Here is a 17,495-nt window from a genome sequence, read left to right as displayed (position 1 = left end):
AGGATAAGCAGTAGAAAATGAATGAATGAATGTCTACATTGTAAATGTGACTATAGGGGTGTTATTTCATGTCTAGAGGGCTCTAATGTTAAAAACCTTATTTAAAAGGTCCTAAACACTTATTACGGTTGGGTATGGAAGCAATTAACAATAATAAATCAATAGATCACTGTATTTATAAATTATTGCTGATTTCGGATTTTTGGAGGAAAGAAAATGGTGGGGGGGGTCCACTGTACTGTTTTTGTTTGTTCAAATGAAGATTTAGTTTGGATTTGTGCAGTAAAAAGAAATGAAAAAGAGACAAAGTGTAACCATGATAAGTTTTATCAGGCGCCATTTTAGTTTTTGACATTTTTGACATTTTTGACCCGTGCAAATTTTCCTGAAAGCTTGTTTTGTCTCATCAGGATTCCCTCCATCAAAAGCGCTCTCAGCTCCTCAGCCAAACGGAGGATGCTTGGGAACTGAAGGAGAACCTGGACCGGCGGCAGCGCGTCGTTCACGCCATCTTGCTAGGCTACCTCACTGAACCCCAACTCCAAGACTACCGCCATTTTGTCAGCACCAAACCCTCCCTGCTGACTCGCCAGCGGAACCTCGATGACCTCATGCGTCAGCGAGAGGAGCAGCTGACGAGGCTGGCAGAGACCCTCCCGCCAGAGCTGGCGTTGGCCCGGGATCGGTCTGGAGGATCTTCTCGTTCATCCCCGAACCCCACTCCTTGCTCCTCCCCCTTCCCACAGCTGACTTCTGGCCCCTCCCACTCGGTCAGGCCCACCACAGTAACATCACTGTGATGCCATGAAAGAGTGAGACAGGAGAAGAAGAGTGGATCTATGCATAATGTCACATGATAACGTGCCTCCTTCTAGTTACACCTGACTGAATGTTTCACCTGACAATACATCCTATATTATCTCCTTATGTCCACTGTACATCCAAGATACGTCGGGTTTAAGGGTGAGCTCTTTATTTTACCGTAATATTTCACAGATTTGTTAGCAGTATCTAAATGATATCAAGAAAGTGGACCATAAGTCGCTGGCAAAGGCTGAGGAGAAATGAATGTTGAATAAAAAATGGACTCTAATCCTCATGCAGGCATGTTAGGAGCCACAAATACTATAGTTGCATTTTTTTCACATCACTAATGAGAGTTTGCCATGCAAGGAAAAACGGCTATTTTGCTAAAAAAATGAATGGGGGCCAAAGACAAAATAAGAATTTAAAAAAATGCCACTAAAATTTGATTCCACTTATTTTTCAATGGAAACATTTGATGTCAAAGTTGAGGAGTCCAAAGATTCTAATCGTATGTGTCATATTCCATATTTTAAATGACCCCCAGTTGATTCATATAGAGAACAAAAACAACCAGAAATCCATCCATCCTCATTAGGGTTGTAATTATGCTGGAGCCTATCCCAGCTGACTTTCCCTGGTCGCCAGCCACATTTGGATATAATTTATTGATTTTAAACCAAACAATAGATGAGCTGTGTATTAATGTCATAATGAATGAAACAGGACATAGCATTATTTTATTGTAGTCTAGTTGCTTATTCGGTGTGTCTTCCTGGTCTTATAAAACATCTTTCTTAATCCAAACTGTCAAAAGGTTGAAAAAGCAAGTTTTATTTGAGTATTACTGCACTTATTCACTGAATGCAATGTTGTCAGAGGTTCTTTGTTACTCTCAAATGTCTACTAAAATGCCTACAAATTTGACTTATCTTTGTAGTTGGAGAGCACATTGTAGGTATTGTCAATATGTCCTATTGTCCAAATATCACACCCGGAAAGCCTATCACCCTCATTGTTCCATGTAGTCTTCCTAGACACAAAATATGAACTCATACGTTTGACTCGTGTGATTTGGAGTTTATATAGTGAAAAATGTCTCGGTTTTGTTTTGTTGGGGATTTTTTTTGCTAAATAAAAGTATTTTGTAAGTTCTGTGAGTGGTCTGTGGTGTTCATGCTCAGTTCAGGTTGCCACTGTCATACAATGTGTTTGGATTTATGGGGGGGGGGGGCATGAAAATGTATTTATTTTACAATAGAGTTGATTATATTCATTCATTTTCTACCGCTTATCCTCACGACGGTCGCGGGGGTGCTGGAGCCTATCCCAGCTGTCTTCAGGCGAGAGGCGGGGTATACATTTGGGACTGGTCGCCAGCCAATCACAGGGCACATATAGACAAACAACCATTCACACTCAACTAAAAGTGTGAATGGTCAACTAAAAAACTAAAATGGCGCCTGATAAAACTGGGTTTTATGGTTTTTTATGATTACACTTTGTCTCTTTTTCATTTCTTTTTATTGCACAAATCCCAACTAAATCTTCATTTGAAAGGCAAACAAAAACAGTACAGTGGATCCCCCCCCACCACCATTTTCTTTCCTCCAAAAATCCAAAATTAGCAATAATTTATAAATACAGTGATCCCTCGTTTATTATGGTTAATTGCTTCCATACCCAACCGTAATAAGTGTTTAGGACCTTTTAAATAAGGTTTTTAACATTAGAGCCCTCTAGACATGAAATAACACCCCTATAGTCACATTTACAATGTAATACCCAATAATGTAGACATTCATTCATTTTCTACTGCTTTTCCTCAGCAGCTCTCTTCAGGCAAGAGGCGGGGTACACCTTGGACTGGTGGCCAGCCAATCACAGAGCACATATAGACAAACAACCATTCACACTCACATTCATACCTATGAACAATTTGGAGTCGCCAATTAACCTAGCATGTTGGACATGCAAACTCCACACATAGATGGCCAAGTTTGGAATTGAACTCTGGTCTCCTAGCTGTGAGGTCTGCGCGCTAACCACTTGTCCACCATGCAGACTTGAATTGATTATATATTCAATTGAAATGACAAATTCAAAATGCATTTTTAATCTCACATGGAGCATCTACTGTACATATCTTTTATTTATTTACAATATATACTTCAACGTATTGAGGTCGGAATTAACGCATATCATATTTTTATCAGAATGATAATTATCAGACATCCTTACTATAAACACTTGCTTTTGTTCCATTTTTCACAAGCTGAACCCCACAATGTAAAAGTTTCTGCGTACACAAAAGGCCCGTTTCCCACATATTGTTGACCTCAGGTGTGCCTTTGGTCAGCCATGTTTGTGATGCTCTGGATCTGCATATACGGTATTTGAAACAAATGACATTTTAAAGTGGCCTACGGCAACAATAATTGTGTCACACGGGTCAGGTGGATGGATTATGAATTACTGAGATTTAGACAGATTTGTCAACAATATTTGTGTACATAAAAAAAGCTGCATTTACATTTTGTATGTGTATATATTTTATATTTAGAATGTATTTGTAATGCTATATGTAATTAAAACTTGTAGATACATTACAAGTGTGTAAAATAAAAATAATTTTAATTTAAATAGTTTTTCATAGAATGTGTTTTTATTATTAAATACACATATTTAATACTGGACATGCTAGTATTTTGAACTGTGACTATGATTAAAGTTTAAATAGCTAAAATGGGCTAGATGCACTACTTCCGGTTCACCTGCAGGAACGCTCCAGGCAGGAAGGGGTTAAATACCTGAAGTGGGCGAAACTCGGTTCACTCCCGACCTTCGAAACCAGCAAGAAGACTGAAACAAACAAATCCGGAATGGCCACGGATTTCACACAGGACTCGGTTTTACGTTTTATCCAGAGTAGAGGCGGCTCGGTGAGGAATTCGGACCTGCTACTGCACTTCCGGGGCTTCCTGCGGGATCATGCGGAGCAGGTCCAGAACCGCGAACTCTTCAAGAAGTTCGTTAACTCCGTGGCTACCGTCAAACAGGAGCACGGAGCCTCGCACGTCGTTCTCAGGAAGAAATTCAGAGCTTCGCCACCAGTCGGAGGTGGAGGTGGAGGCACGACTTCCGGGACTGTCGCCGGGAGGACGTCTGAGCTCTCCCCGGAGAAGGCTGCCTTGAACCCGGCGTGGGGCAGAGGGAGGGCTCGGCAGAAAGAGGCGCCAACGCCCACCGTGCTGAGTGGAGACGTTGGCGTGAAAAATGTCTTACCTGTGGCGGGCATCGTACTCAACAACAACAGTAACGTCCAAACTAATTTGAACCAGACACCACCACCACTTTATCAACCTCAACTCTCAGTCCAGAGGGGACCAGAAACCAGAAACCAGTACCCTCATGTGGGGCCACAGAAGGCGGCCTCGGTTCAACATATCATAGAAACCGAACCCAGTCTCCATCAGGGTCCGAGTCCTTCTCAGCCACGCCGGGCCAGACACAGGCAGAGCTACAAAACTGCAGTCTCCTATGATGATCAAGATCAAGATGAAGATGAAGATGAAGGGATCCAGATGAGGCCAGGAGGCCATCTTGGCCCCGTCGCTGCCTCCACAACACATCAGCCTCAGAAGACCGTTCCCAAGATTTACATCCAGAATGTGGAGCAGGGAAAGGGGCTGGGTTTGGGGTCGGGGAAGGAGCTAAGACCACCCAAGCAGAGTTTGGACTTTGCTTGTCTCCACGAGGAGGTGATGCCCACCCGACGTAGTCTACCCGCAGAGCGCTCCTTGCCACAAGTGGAGGAGGAAGGACGGTCCTCGCATCCTGGAGGTGCTCAGTGGGATCACAGACAACCTGAGCGGGCGTGGATGTCCACCAGCCACAACAGCATCTTCTCGCCTTCATTTCCTGCTGGCCTCTCCTGCGGTGATGATAGGACGCTCTCCGGCTCTGGAGGAGCAGGATGGAACGGCAGCGCTGAGAAACCACAGGTGGTGGCAGGTAGATCAAACTTTTTATATTAATATCTTCGTCCAGAAGAAGCCACCTTTCACTTTCATTCATTCATTTTCTAACATTAGAGCCCTCTAGACATGAAATAACACCCCTATAGTCACATTTACAATGTAATACCCAATAATGTAGACATTCATTCATTCATTCATTTTCTACCGCTTTTTCCTCACAAGGGTCGTGGGGGTGCTGGAGCCTATCCCAGCTGTCTTTGGGCGAGAGTCGGGGTACACCCTGGACTGGTGGCCGGCCAATCCCAGGGCACATATAGACAAACAACCATTCACACTCACATTCATACCTATGGACAATTTGGAATCGCTAATTAACCTAGCATGTTTTTTGAATGTGGGAGGAAACCGGAGTACCCGGAGAAAACCCACGCATGCACAGGGAGAACATGCAAACTCCACACAGAGATGGCCGAGGGTGGAATTGAACCCTGGTCTCCTCGCTGTGAGGTCTGCGCGCTAACCACTCAACCACCACCCACTTTTCACTTGAAATATGCTTTTTAACAATATTAGAGCCCTATAGACATGAAATAACACCCCTATAGTAACCTTTTACACGTGTGTTACCCAGTGAAGTTGCCACACGGTGGACGAGTGGTTAGCTTGTTGGCCAAGCAGTTAGGTTAGTTGGCGACTCCAAATTGACTCCAAATGGGTATGAATGTGAGTGTGAATGGTTGTCTATACGTGCTCTGCCATTGGCTGGCAACCAAAGTCAGGTGACCCTAATGAGGATAAATGGTGTAAAATGGGTGGATGGAAGACATAAATACATAAAGACTTGGACTCCATTGTGTTGCTGGAAGTGTTCCCTAGGGGAGCTAATTGAGGGGCGGACAGGAAGTGACAGCCGCCCTCAATAGGGATATAATATAATTTCATATGCAATTGTTCCAGCCATCAAGTCTGGTGCTTGTGTGACAATACTGGCATCTAGTGGCCAGTTTAGAGTACTACATCTCATTACAACTTCTTATATTTGTATTGTACTTCATGTAGGCATCTTTTTATGCTTGGAAAGCCTTAATTTAGGGGGGGAAGTCAGTAATATTTCCTTCAATATGCATTTTTTTAATAATGGTCATATTCAACAATCATCATAACGATTGGATGTTATTGTTGTTATGAAATATGATACCTCCTACAGGTCGGACATTTCTCATGACGTCTCCACTGACTACAGAAGAAGAAACAAAGGCTGCGTGTCATCTTTGTTGTCTCTCTTATGTCATCAGGTGACCTGATGGGCGGCGTAAAGAGCGAAGAAGACCTCCAGCGAGCTCATGGAACAACAAAGCTTGGCTATGCGGCGCATCACGCTGACACCAAGGTCACGACATCCTGGCATCGCTCGACAGGTCAGCTCCCCGACAAACGGCATTATGAACAATTTATAAATACATAAATTAGGGCTGTCAAAGTGAACGGAATTTCAACACAGTAGTGGTCGCTATGGAAACGGAGAGAAACCAGCTGCAAGAAGGTACAAAAACAATGCAGTTATTTGTTATTGTCATTTATACAACGGTATCTTGACATGTATGTTGTTAAGCCCATATTTCCAAAATTGATATTTACATAAAACGTCATGTAGTTATCATAGTTCCGTATCAAATCGTTTTACATCCTTACTTATTTCTATTCGCGATTAAATGTGATTAATTATGATTTAACTGCAGACAAGATGCGATTAACCGGCAACTCAGGTTTGTGGTGTTTAGGTGGAAAATCATATTAGTAGCAACTCTTTTTTTTTCGGTTTCCGAATATTTTAACTTTTTTGTACATTTTTGTTTTGGTAATATTATGGCTTTATTCCCGTCTATATTTTGACTTTATTTCCATAATATTCAAACTTTTTCCTCAAATTTTTCTAAATTTACAACTTTTTATTTTGTTTGTTTGCCATAATATTACAACTTAAGAAAAAAAATTCTTCAATATTTATAGTATGCATTACTAAAATATAATTTTTTTCCTCTTAATATTTTGACTTTATTAACATAAAATTCTGGCTGTTTTTTTATTTTTTAATTTAATTTCCCCACTATTTTTTATTCTTGGACATTTTCTTTTCATATTATAATTTTATTCCCACAATATTTTGCCTTTATTCCCATAATATCCACACTTTTTCCTAACGTAATTTTCCTAAAATGTTTCCATTTATTTAGCTTAGTTTGTTTCTCATATTTCACTTTAAAAAAACAACTTTATGCGTGATGAGATTCAAACATTTTAGTGTAATACTGTATTTTCATTTAATTCTTGTAAAATGAATGCTGATTGGTCTCCCAAGTGGCCCCCAGGCCACACTTTGGACAGCCCTGCTTCACAATACAATTGCATACCAAATTGCAGAGGCTTGTGACGAAACGTGTGATGATCAGATCTTCTAATGACGAGGTGATGGCCTCTTCTAGGTGATCTTTATGACGACCACGAGTCAAGCGATGGCTCCACTTCTTCACCGGCGGCCCATCAGCGGCCGACCCTCGCCAGACGTGTCAGCAGTCGGCTACGAGGCAGAATGTGCCGCAGCGTGGGCGCCGACCTGGACCAGCTGCTCCATGAGGAGGGCGCTCCGGCCAGAGCAGGAGGGAACGAAGCGGCGCGACTGAACCGCCTCCATCGGATCTCGTCCTCGCTGAGCCTCCGCTACAACCTGTCATCCTCGTCGCTGTCGTCCTGCTCCACGCCATCCCGCTGCAACAGCCTCGCCGACTTGGCGGAGGGGGCGGAAGCGACAGGAAACAGTCCTCCAGCAGCCAGCACTTATCATGAAAGCCCCAGCAGACAGGTGAGACAGTAGATTAGGACCTCGGTTCCTCGCTCTCGTTCTGCTGGGTTTTCAGTGTTGAGGGTTGAAATAAAAAATAAAAAAAGCTTAAATAAAGCTTCTCAAAACATAAGCGTTCGAATTATGTGTCATAACCGCCAAACCTCACAAATCGGAAAATGGGAAATGTCTTGATGTTTTCTTTCTGCCACAGTCGTTGGTTCCTCTGGAGCCCAAGGAGCATGCCTGGCTGGTAAAGGGGGCGGCGGGGGCGTGGCCAGACATCTACTCCCTGTTCAGGGAGGACCCCTCCCTTCTCAACAGACGAGACTTCATTTCCGGCTTCACTGTGCTGCACTGGATTGCCAAACACGGCGACCACCGAGTCCTCAACACCCTGTGGTACCCCTCGTGAAGACAATCACAATGAACACTCCTTCCATCTCACTACATTTACTTCCTGTTTCTTTTTCCTTTGCTTGTGCTTTCAGGTATGGAGTCCAGAAGGCAGGCTCCACCTTTGACATTAACGCCCGGTCATCGTGCGGCCAAACACCTCTTCACATCGCCGCCATGCACAACAACAAGAACATGATCCGCTTGCTGGTCAACAAGTTCCACGCGGACGTGAAGCTGAGGGATACGGCGGGGAAGAAGCCCTGGCAGTACCTGAGCCACAGCGCACCCACGGATGTGGCGCACATGCTGGGAGCGCCCACGCCCGCCGCCAGGCGAGGAGAAGGAGGCACCCCGAGTGCAGACCACGGCGGTGAACAGAAGCCTCAACGCCGCCATCGCCGCCATCACCTGTCCTCTGCGTCTTCGGGAGAAAGACCCAGGACCGGCTCAGGCGCCAAAGTTAAACGATCAACATCAATCGCGGCGTTCCTAAAACACAAATCACTGAGTCGCTTCCACGGATATAAATCCGATGGCTGACGGTTCACTGCAGGAGTGAAATACCGTGACTAATCGCTCACTCACGGTGCAACTGAAATGGGTATTAAAAACAATGCCTACTCACATGCAACATTTTATAGTACTCATTTAGGATCCGCAAGGCATGCTGGAAAGCCCACACCGGTAAGTTACCCAGCATGATTTGCAGGTTATAAATGACTAAAATATTGTTTTGCATGAATATTAGTGTGTGAGCATCTATTTCCGTACCCCTGTAGTTGATGTATCGCAGGGTAGCCACATTGTGTTTTATTTCTGGTTGAACCGTGAAAAAGGCGATTTGATGACCTCCAGTGGTTGGGCAAATACTGGCAGTTGGACTGTGCAACCAAACCTCAAAGCAGACGGAGCCGGACATTCGTGCAAATGTCCGTCTCTCTGTCATGTTGATGTTGGATGTAGTAAGTGTGTAGATGTGAGGAAGTACGTAACGGGTGAAAACCTCCAAAGGTGTCGCACATAAACGGTAGAACAGGGGCATGCTAACTTGAACTGAAAAGCCAAAGGATTCCAGAGGAGCCATTTTGATATTTAAAATATCGTCAGGCTAAAAAAAAAAAGTCCCTACAGTCGCTGGTGAGTTTTGGTATTGATTTTACCGTACAGTATTTGTACAGTCACTTCATATTAAATGACAAATGAACGTGTCTTTTTTTCGTGGATTGTTTCATAAAGTGTGATGGATAATTTGCAATAGAATCATACTGGCTCACAGTAAAGACATTAAGCCTTTATTTAGAGTTGTGTTGAGCAACTGTGAGTCAAGTTTAACTTCTCTTTCTGCAGCACCCCTTAGTCTTTGTTGAACACCTGTAGGAAACTCGAGTCTTAGTCGAGGACCCATGAGTCGAGTTTAACGCTAGTCTTCCTTGAGTGCCTGTGCCAGGGAAACTTGAATATTTGCCAAGCAACCGTGCATCGGTGAAACACAAATCCTGGTCAAGCATCCATGAGTCTGTCGAGGACCCATAAATCGCATTTAACTTTAGTCTTTGTGGAGAACCCTTGACCGGTGAAACTTGAGTCGGGCTCAGTTCTCGCTTCAACCACAACGGTCCAGCACATGGACCGTATTACTGCGGACGCTGTGCCGATCCGCCTATCAATCTCACTCGCCAACAAGACCCCGACATAACTCTTCACCTGGGCCAAGACCGCCACCCGTTTCCGATTTAGAACCAAGGTTTTGGAGGGGCTGAGTCTTATTCCAGAAGCTTCAATCAGATGCAAACCGTCCCAGTAAACGCTGAAGGTCACAGACCGAAGCGGTCATCAGGACCACATCATCTGCAAATAGAGATGAGATCCTAAGGCCCCTGAACTGGACTCCTCGGCTGCATGTACAAATTCTGTCCATGAAACTGCTAAACAGAATCGGTGACAAAGGGCAGCCTTGGAGGAAGCCAACATTGACCGGAAACAGGCTGGACTTACTGCTGGCAATGCCGACCAAGCTCCAACTCTGGTACCCTTGTGAGGGAGTAGAGCTGGTCCAGTGGTCCACATTGCACCTCCTGTAGCCATTTAGCACCCTTTAGCACACTGGAATCAGCTTTCCCAGGGCAAAAACACCAGTCGTCCTCGTAACAGCTTAGTAAATCCAATAAGACCCCCCAAATAATACACACAGACACCATTGTTTGTTTTCATACTCTATTTGTGCCACAAGGTGCATTCAGGGACCAAAGAGCTGCATCCAACGGGCCCCTCCAGGAAGTAGAACAGAGCTTTTTGCAGTAATAAAAACACCTATGGATTAAACTCAGCATATGTAGTGACAGTGAATCGCTCATCACTTCATGTTGTCTGTGTTTAAAGCACACAGACGCGCACACGTTTATGTTGCGTCATGTTAAAATGCCCTTATGGTTTACGACATGAGAATATATTATTAAGTATTTCAATTATTAAGTAGGATTTCAATCTCTCTGGCTGGCAGTACGCCTCTTCCATCACATATAAGTATTTGATCCCTGCTACACACTTACAAAGACATCAACAGTCCATATGTTGGATTTATTGTGACAATAAAACAATAAACAATAAAATTCACAAGGATGAAGGCCAGTTTTGAGGCTGTTTCTTGGCAACTCATTATTTCCACTATCACCACCGATTTTCAATGAAATTAAGTTCCACAGTAGTTTAGGTTTAGGATGTTTACGTGCTTGGTTTTATGTTTATTTTGAAACCAGGCATAAACAGGAAGGAGTGTTCGTGTCTTTCAAGTCGAGCAGGGGATCAAATACGGTGCTTATTTCCCCCAGTGTGTGTGTCCCGGCAGAACACAAGACTTTTCTACAGCAGTCATATAACTTTACGGTTGTATTATAGCTTCTGGTTAAAGGTGAGGTTGGTACAAAGCTGCCAAAACTTTCAGTTTTGAAATCAGTTGTCCAGTTGAAACCCAAATGCATCACCAAAACACCCTGAGAAGCCTTGGTTCAAACAAGCTGATAGAGGGAATGGCAAAGGATAGACAACACAGACTTTTAAATGGCCATCTTATGAAGCATATTATGAGAAAAAGTGCATGTTGCTAAATATGTCACTTTTTTCTCTGTTTGTGTTAACAGCGATGAGGGGAACATTAAATTAAGGGGTTAACAACAAATAAAAGTGAAGAAACGCGAATACGTTTTTAAGGGATACTTTTATATTTCTATACTTTTTTGTATTTGTCAAACAAATGTTATAATAGCAGCAGATTATTATTTTTTTTTGTATTTTTTTGGGAGCTCTGTTTTCTGGCCGAAGGGGGTCATGGGAGCTCACAGGTCTACCTGAACAGACATTTTGTGCTAATCCAAACCATCTAAACCACTGAGGATGTTAGAGAAGCTGCATCTACTGCTTCTTATGTAAACGCAAACCTCTGATGGTGTTGGACCGGCGTTTAGGGGGCACCGACTGGCTGTAGCGGCGGGCAGGGGGAGGACATCAGGAAGCCTTCTTCACCTGCTGGTATTATCGCCCCCATTGCAGGTGGCGCCCCCTCCTGGACAGCTGCGGTGATGTCTTCATTGTAGAGGCGTTTGATGCCGTCATAGAAGTCATCCACCTCCATCTCCTCCACCTTAACAAGGAGGTGCAAATGAAATATCTGGAGGATAAAAAAGTGGGAGGTGCTCCTGGAAGATGAGGGCTGGATTTACCTTGCGCTTTGTAGACACCTTGCAGCGCAGCGTGACCTTGTGCAGGTGGTTACGGTGACAGGAGGACTTGGGAGGTGAGAGGAGAGCCGGGAGGCTGCCGTCGTTGGAGGAGGAGGAGGTGGGAGAGCCGCGGGGCTGCTGGCACACCCCTTCCTCTCCAGCTGGGGTCTGAGGCCGGCCTGGTGTGGAAGACTCAGTGGAGGAGGTGACGCTCCCTGTAAACAGCAGAATAAGGTTACTTATTCACTTTCTTCTCTCCAAACAGCATCATCTGACACTCGAGGTTCATGTAGTTGGAAGCAAAGTGATATATTTACCAGGAGGGTCCTGGGTAGGAGCTTGCAGGGTGGTTTGGTTCTGACCGGGTTGGTAGATGTAGACGGTGTTTGGCGGCAGGGCAGCACTCGGTACCGAAAGACTCCAAGCAACAAGCTCTCGACTTCGGATCAACTCAGAGGTGTCGATCTAAGAGGAGGGAAGGAAGATGAAAAACATTTCCACTTTTTATGACTATAACTATGAGATATGCCTTCACAGTCTAATGAGATGGAATGCCAGGGCTGTAATTAGAGCTATTCGTTAACAAATACTGTGGTGTACAACTGACAACTGTGCTGTTTGATTTTTCCACTGTCGAGATATTGATCTCCTGATTTCCCTCCATGTGTCTTTTTAAGGGGGGAAACATAGAAAATGATCAAATAGATCAGATCATGATTTCCCCACTGTAAATGAAATATAGAAACATCTTTCAACATGATACAGAGCAGCCGAGCCACAATAACAATGTTTGTTCTCTTGAGACGAGTACCTGGGCCTTCTTTAGCAGCTCGATGGTGACAGCCAGCCAATCGGGACAGCAGGTCTCCAGCTCCAGAGTGAGGATAGCCAAGGCCAGCATGGATCCTCTCAGCTACACAACAAGAGAGGACAAACTTATATTGTACATGTACAGACAAATACATACAAATACATACAAAAGCAATCAAATAATACTGCAAATTTTGTGTGGCTTAGTCAAGCTTGAACAGGAGGGAAACAACATTGAGTGGCGGGGAGTGATAAGAGCCATAAGGAATGGGGGAATTCTGCCCACAATGAAGTAGTACAAGTACAGTATGATGGGGCTGGGAGGCGTTTCATGTCCACTTCAATGTATTGTTTGACCCATACAGAGTCTACACAAGAAATGGCCCTCCTCTTATTATTAAACATCCCGACTGAGTTTAATTTCTATCTTTAAATCTACAGTAAAGGAGCTGCTAGCAACTCGCTTAACATTGTTTACGTTACATTACCCCCCTAGCAAAACGCCTACCTTAATAAGTGTGTGGTCGGCCAAACAGTGGTAGAGTCGGCGTGTGAGCAGGGCAAGGTGTTGGGACCGGTTCAGTCCCATCAAGGAGTCCAAAAGCCCAGAGGAACATGACAAGACCATTGCATGGAACTATGCAAGAATACAATAGGGAATGAATAGAAAAATGGCAGACATAATCATCAATTATCAATGCAGTTCACCACACACATTCCTACTCCTTTAAAACCTTAATACCCCTCACCGGTGTCATTTCATACCATATAAACATAAATCATTCATCCATATTCATTTGTCATCTCGCCATATCATTCAAACGTTCCAAAAACATTACAAAAACACGCCTTAGCCAAGTACAAAAGGGTAACTTATGCAAAGTACACAACTAGAATACATCAGTTACTTATTAACCATTCATTACACTTGGCGGACAAGCACGGTATTCTTCACCAAAATACAATATACAACTCCAAAACTACTGTCACAGTAAATAATGGCATGGTTTAAACCAGGGTTCTGCAAATGCTCTTAACCTGGGACCCCCATTTTCCTCTGGTCAATAATTCCCCACTTAACTTTTATTCAGGTCAAACCAAGCATATCAATTTGTTTTTTTTCCAAACATGTCATCTTTTAAACATGAATGCACATAATTATATGTCCAAAGTGCATTTTTGAGGAACTGATCAAGAACAGGATAACCGCCTACAAATAAGGCATACATTGAAATCACATATCAAAATCGCACTAAATAAGAGCCCAAAATCTGATATTTCACCAATTTATTCCAACTGGCAATGACTATACAGTCATCCCTCACCACATTGTGGTTCCAGCTTCACTCTATCACGCTTTTCAAATACTATATCATAATAAATCATGCCGTTTTGTGGTTGAATACGGCTTATTATTAGTATGAAAATATGTTTAAACTGTCTAAATTAAGCATGTTCAAGCATAAAACTGGCTAAATGATCTAAAATACAAATACAAGACATTCAAATTGTAAATGTAGTACTCTACCCTGGTCACTAGGTGTCAGTAATTGTTCAGTGAGAAAAGCACCAGACTTAATCTCTGGAACCACCAGGTTTTTGTGCTCCCTTACTGGGTAAAATGTCTTAAATGGCTTATTTTGTCTGATTGTGTATACGACAATGGATGAAGGTGACTATATGGGTGCTATTCCATGTCTTGGGGGCTCTAATAATGTTAAAGAAACAAATGTAAAAGATCGGAAACATAACTACAAAAATATTCAGTTGATAAAGATAACTGCGATAAACAAGGGAGTACTGTATACCAGTGGTTCGCAATTATTTTTTGTCATGCCCCCACCTGGGGGACAGAAATGTTTTGCCCCTTTCCCCATCCATACTGTATAGACTGAAGAGTATCCAAAGATATAACATATCTTGGGGTTCTTTTCGTGGTATGGGCTGAAGAAGGCAATCAAAATACAAGATTAACTATGCAGAGCCTTAAGTTAACTTCCTTAAATCCTGTGCGCTTCATCATGAGGTTGTGATCATGTGCATCCAGTATGTGTAAATGTATGTAGACATACTACGTGCAGGAAGTCCAGCGGCGTGGCATTGTGCAGATCCCAGTTGAGTTTGTCAAGGATGATCCTTTCCATCCTCAGGATGTCTGATGGAGAACAGCCACAGCTGCAGGAAGCAGCCAGCTCCCTCAGAGAGGGAACACACTGGGAGGCAGACATATGAAGACGCTCATTCATCAGTATCACACTCACTTGATTATTTTCCATATTTAAAATTGTGTGCAGTGTTTACCTCATCTTCCTCACAGGTCTTGATAGCCAGGAAAAAGGAGGCGATGGCGATGCAGCGCAGATACTTTGGACGGGCCTGAAGACACGCAAGACATTTTTAGGTTGTACAGTGGAACCTCTCTCAGAATGTATCAAATGGTTTATAATAATTAGAAATTAACATAATTGTAAGTGTAAGAAACTGTAAATGTAAGAAAGTTATTGGTGTTGAAATATTGATGTTTTTATTGTGTTATGTAATGTGCTTATTTAACAATACTAGGGGTGGGAGGTGACACAAATATGAGAACACACACAGTCAACTAGATCATGTGATCGCTCCTCTCCAGTTACGCTTGGGGGGTGCACACATGCATGTGTGGGTTGGGAGGGAATTGAGGTGAAGATCACCGACACAAACATATGCATGGACGCATTATGGCAAAAGTTAATCATAAAAAGCAATTGAAATACACCAAAATGACCCACTCCTCTGCATGCAGGTGATGAATTGGACATGGGTGAATAAGATCAATTCAATTGGTTAATCAAAGAGCAAGGTGTGGACTTCTTCTATATGACGGGTATCCTTAAAAACTTCTGTTTCAAATTTTAACATTAACTCAACCCCCGGCTGCACGAGTGACTAACGAGCAGGCCACACAGCTAGGAGACCTGGGTTCGATTCCCATCTCTATGTGGAGTTTGCATGTTCACCTTCCAAAAACATGCTAGGTTAATTGGCAACTCCAAATTGTCAATCGGTATGAATGTGAGTGTGAATGGTTGTCTATATGTGCCCTGTGACTGGCTGGCGACCAGTCCAGGGTGTACAGACAGCTGGGATAGGCTCCAGCACACCCTTGTAAGGATAAGCGGTAGAAAATGAAGCAATAAAATCAACCCCCCTGTGCATGTCGGGCCCCCTTGTCAGAATAATATCCATATGCAAATCGATCCTCCCCATTTGTTTACATTGGTGATGTAACACCCAACTAAAGTGCTGCAATGTACTTCATTACCTTGATGGAAGCAAGGAAACGATCCAGTATGCTAACAGCTAACACCAGGGTTTCTGGGTACAGCTGCAGCCTGCTGTGGAGCTCCAAAAGCCAGCACACCGCTTCATCCCGCTGAGTTGGGGAGATATCTGTATCCTGCAATAACACATCAATAAACAACCGTCAGAACCTTGCATCGCCCTGCCTGCGGCAGACCAGTGGTGACCAGTAAGAACCGGTGAGGACCAGTGACAATTGGTGAGGTCTTCCCTCAGGAAGTCTCAAAGGAACCCGTTTGCCTAAAGGTCGATACACACAAATCCTTACAGCTTGATTTCCCCAAATGCAGCACAACAAAGTCTTTGTTTGAGCATATAAACACAATAAACTGGAACTATGTCAGCAATGCTGCAGTTGTTTTTATGGCACTGAAAAGTCCAGCTGCCTACTTGACCTCTCAAATCAGTTCACATGTTAGATGTGCGTCAGTGTTCCCACATACGGCCTTTTATTGACGTGTTTTATCAGCAATAACAGATAGATTGCTTGTGGCTATCATTTACTTGATAAGGTGAATATTCACTGGAATAGAAGCATTCCAACCTTTTTAAATGTGTCCACTTCCATTACAATATAATATAATGAAAGTTATACTATACTGCTAATGGAAATACATGATGTAACATTACAAGTCATCCTCACCTGTGATGAGGGCTTCTTTGCCACATAGCCCTTCCACATCTTGGCTTCCCTCGACATGGCTTTTTCTAGAAGAAAAGCCAGCCTGTGGACTCCCCAGGGTTCGGTGATCTTCATTCTTTCCCACCCCTGCCAAGCCTTCCTCCCCACTGGATACAGCTACCTGTGCACAGGCACACAGGAAATTTATCATAACTGGACTGAAAAGTAACACTGTGATAAAATGTACTACATGAATTTGTTTGAAATTGCCTGGGAATTGGGATATACTCCTGTCAAGGATTGTATATGGCATTGACTCTACACATTGTCCGCATTTGTCTCATAAAACAACCTAATTTCAGAAAATACCCAGTACCAAAGTGGTTTCTGCTGTTCCATTGAGGAATGGAATAAAACAGCTACATTAGCTCTGGTGTTCACACAGCTAGCTGCTTGACCTGACGTCGCAGATAACTTACAACGTACGTATATGTCAAGCTAACTTAATGTTTTAAGAGTTGAATTAGATATATACGACCATGAACATGCGTTACATTTGATTAATATATGTATATATATATTCGCTGTGACAACGGTGGTAAGTTGAAGCCAGTACCATTTAAATACCCTGGCTTTCCCCGTATCCAGTAAGTAGACGGAGCCCAGAGCCTTACCTCCCCTGCGAAGCGGAGAAAACCCCAGTTGGATTTCATCCGGTCCTCTCAGTTCATTGATAAATAAAGGGTGAAATAGGGGGGCCGATTTGAGGCTCAGTCGTCCATCTTGGCTTCCATTTGGGGATTTTGTTGCAAAATATAAAAATAAATTAAGGGAATGTAGACAGCAAGTGTCCACTTCCGAGGAGGGACTGGGGAGAGGGAATGAAACAAACCCCGCCCACCTCCAAGCGGACGGGGAGACTAAAACAAGTATACACTCTAAAATACGCATCGTTTTTTAGCTACTCTTGGCTAATTGTAACACAA

The 17,495-nt window shown here is 43.4% G+C and overlaps 3 protein-coding genes across 8 annotated transcripts in view; 2 read left to right on the top strand and 1 right to left on the bottom strand.

The window, feature by feature from the left end:
• The window catches only part of shroom3 (shroom family member 3), a 68,894-nt gene extending 67,180 nt beyond the window's left edge, over positions 1-1,714 (top strand). For all 5 annotated transcript variants that reach the window (XM_058058498.2, XM_058058489.2, XM_058058505.2 and 2 more), the window contains one exon: positions 411-1,714. In XM_058058498.2, coding sequence (XP_057914481.2) covers positions 411-800 — 390 coding nt within the window. In that variant the 3' untranslated portion in view covers positions 801-1,714. The remainder of the gene's footprint in view (positions 1-410) is intronic.
• A 1,880-nt stretch (positions 1,715-3,594) lies between these two features.
• On the top strand, positions 3,595-9,230 carry sowahb (sosondowah ankyrin repeat domain family member B). Its single transcript, XM_058054932.2, has 5 exons — positions 3,595-4,818; positions 6,080-6,202; positions 7,268-7,644; positions 7,838-8,025; positions 8,115-9,230. The coding sequence occupies exons 1-5, from the start codon at positions 3,687-3,689 to the stop codon at positions 8,560-8,562; spliced, it is 2,268 nt and encodes a 755-aa protein (XP_057910915.2). The 5' UTR covers positions 3,595-3,686; the 3' UTR covers positions 8,563-9,230.
• Positions 9,231-10,219: 989 nt separating this feature from the next.
• On the bottom strand, positions 10,220-17,404 carry ccni (cyclin I). 2 transcript variants are annotated; one of them, XM_058054953.2, is made up of 10 exons: positions 17,184-17,404; positions 16,531-16,690; positions 15,850-15,984; positions 14,850-14,924; positions 14,621-14,761; positions 13,057-13,185; positions 12,550-12,651; positions 12,101-12,203; positions 11,739-11,953; positions 10,220-11,659 (listed from the first exon to the last, which is right to left on the bottom strand). In XM_058054953.2, exons 2-10 carry the CDS (start codon positions 16,642-16,644, stop codon positions 11,480-11,482), a joined length of 1,194 nt encoding a protein of 397 aa, XP_057910936.2. In that variant the 5' UTR covers positions 16,645-16,690; positions 17,184-17,404; the 3' UTR covers positions 10,220-11,479. The 2 variants fall into 2 exon arrangements, with proteins under 2 accessions (XP_057910936.2, XP_057910928.2); XM_058054945.2 differs by having other exon boundaries at positions 12,056-12,203; positions 17,184-17,402.
• Between the last annotated feature and the right edge of the window lie 91 nt (positions 17,405-17,495).

This window comes from Doryrhamphus excisus, linkage group LG10 (genome assembly GCF_037039965.1).
Source record: "Doryrhamphus excisus strain RoL-2023G ecotype Guam linkage group LG10, RoL_Dexc_Guam_v1.1, whole genome shotgun sequence".
NCBI lineage: Eukaryota > Metazoa > Chordata > Actinopteri > Syngnathiformes > Syngnathidae > Doryrhamphus > Doryrhamphus excisus.
Note: the sequence above shows the minus strand (reverse complement) of the source record. Positions and strands in the feature narration are given on the sequence as shown.

Excerpts from the sequence above, each read along its gene's own strand:
- ccni (XM_058054945.2), bottom strand. The coding sequence starts at position 16,644 with ATGAAGATCACCGAACCCTGGGGAGTCCACAGGCTGGCTTTTCTTCTA. Across the intron at positions 15,985-16,530 it reads CAAAGAAGCCCTCATCACAG|GATACAGATATCTCCCCAAC; the intron begins GTGAGGATGACT and ends GTGTTATTGCAG. Across the intron at positions 12,204-12,549 it reads AGCTGCTAAAGAAGGCCCAG|ATCGACACCTCTGAGTTGAT; the intron begins GTACTCGTCTCA and ends CCCTCCTCTTAG.
- sowahb (XM_058054932.2), top strand. The coding sequence starts at position 3,687 with ATGGCCACGGATTTCACACAGGACTCGGTTTTACGTTTTATCCAGAGT. Across the intron at positions 6,203-7,267 it reads ATCCTGGCATCGCTCGACAG|GTGATCTTTATGACGACCAC; the intron begins GTCAGCTCCCCG and ends GGCCTCTTCTAG. Across the intron at positions 8,026-8,114 it reads CGAGTCCTCAACACCCTGTG|GTATGGAGTCCAGAAGGCAG; the intron begins GTACCCCTCGTG and ends TTGTGCTTTCAG.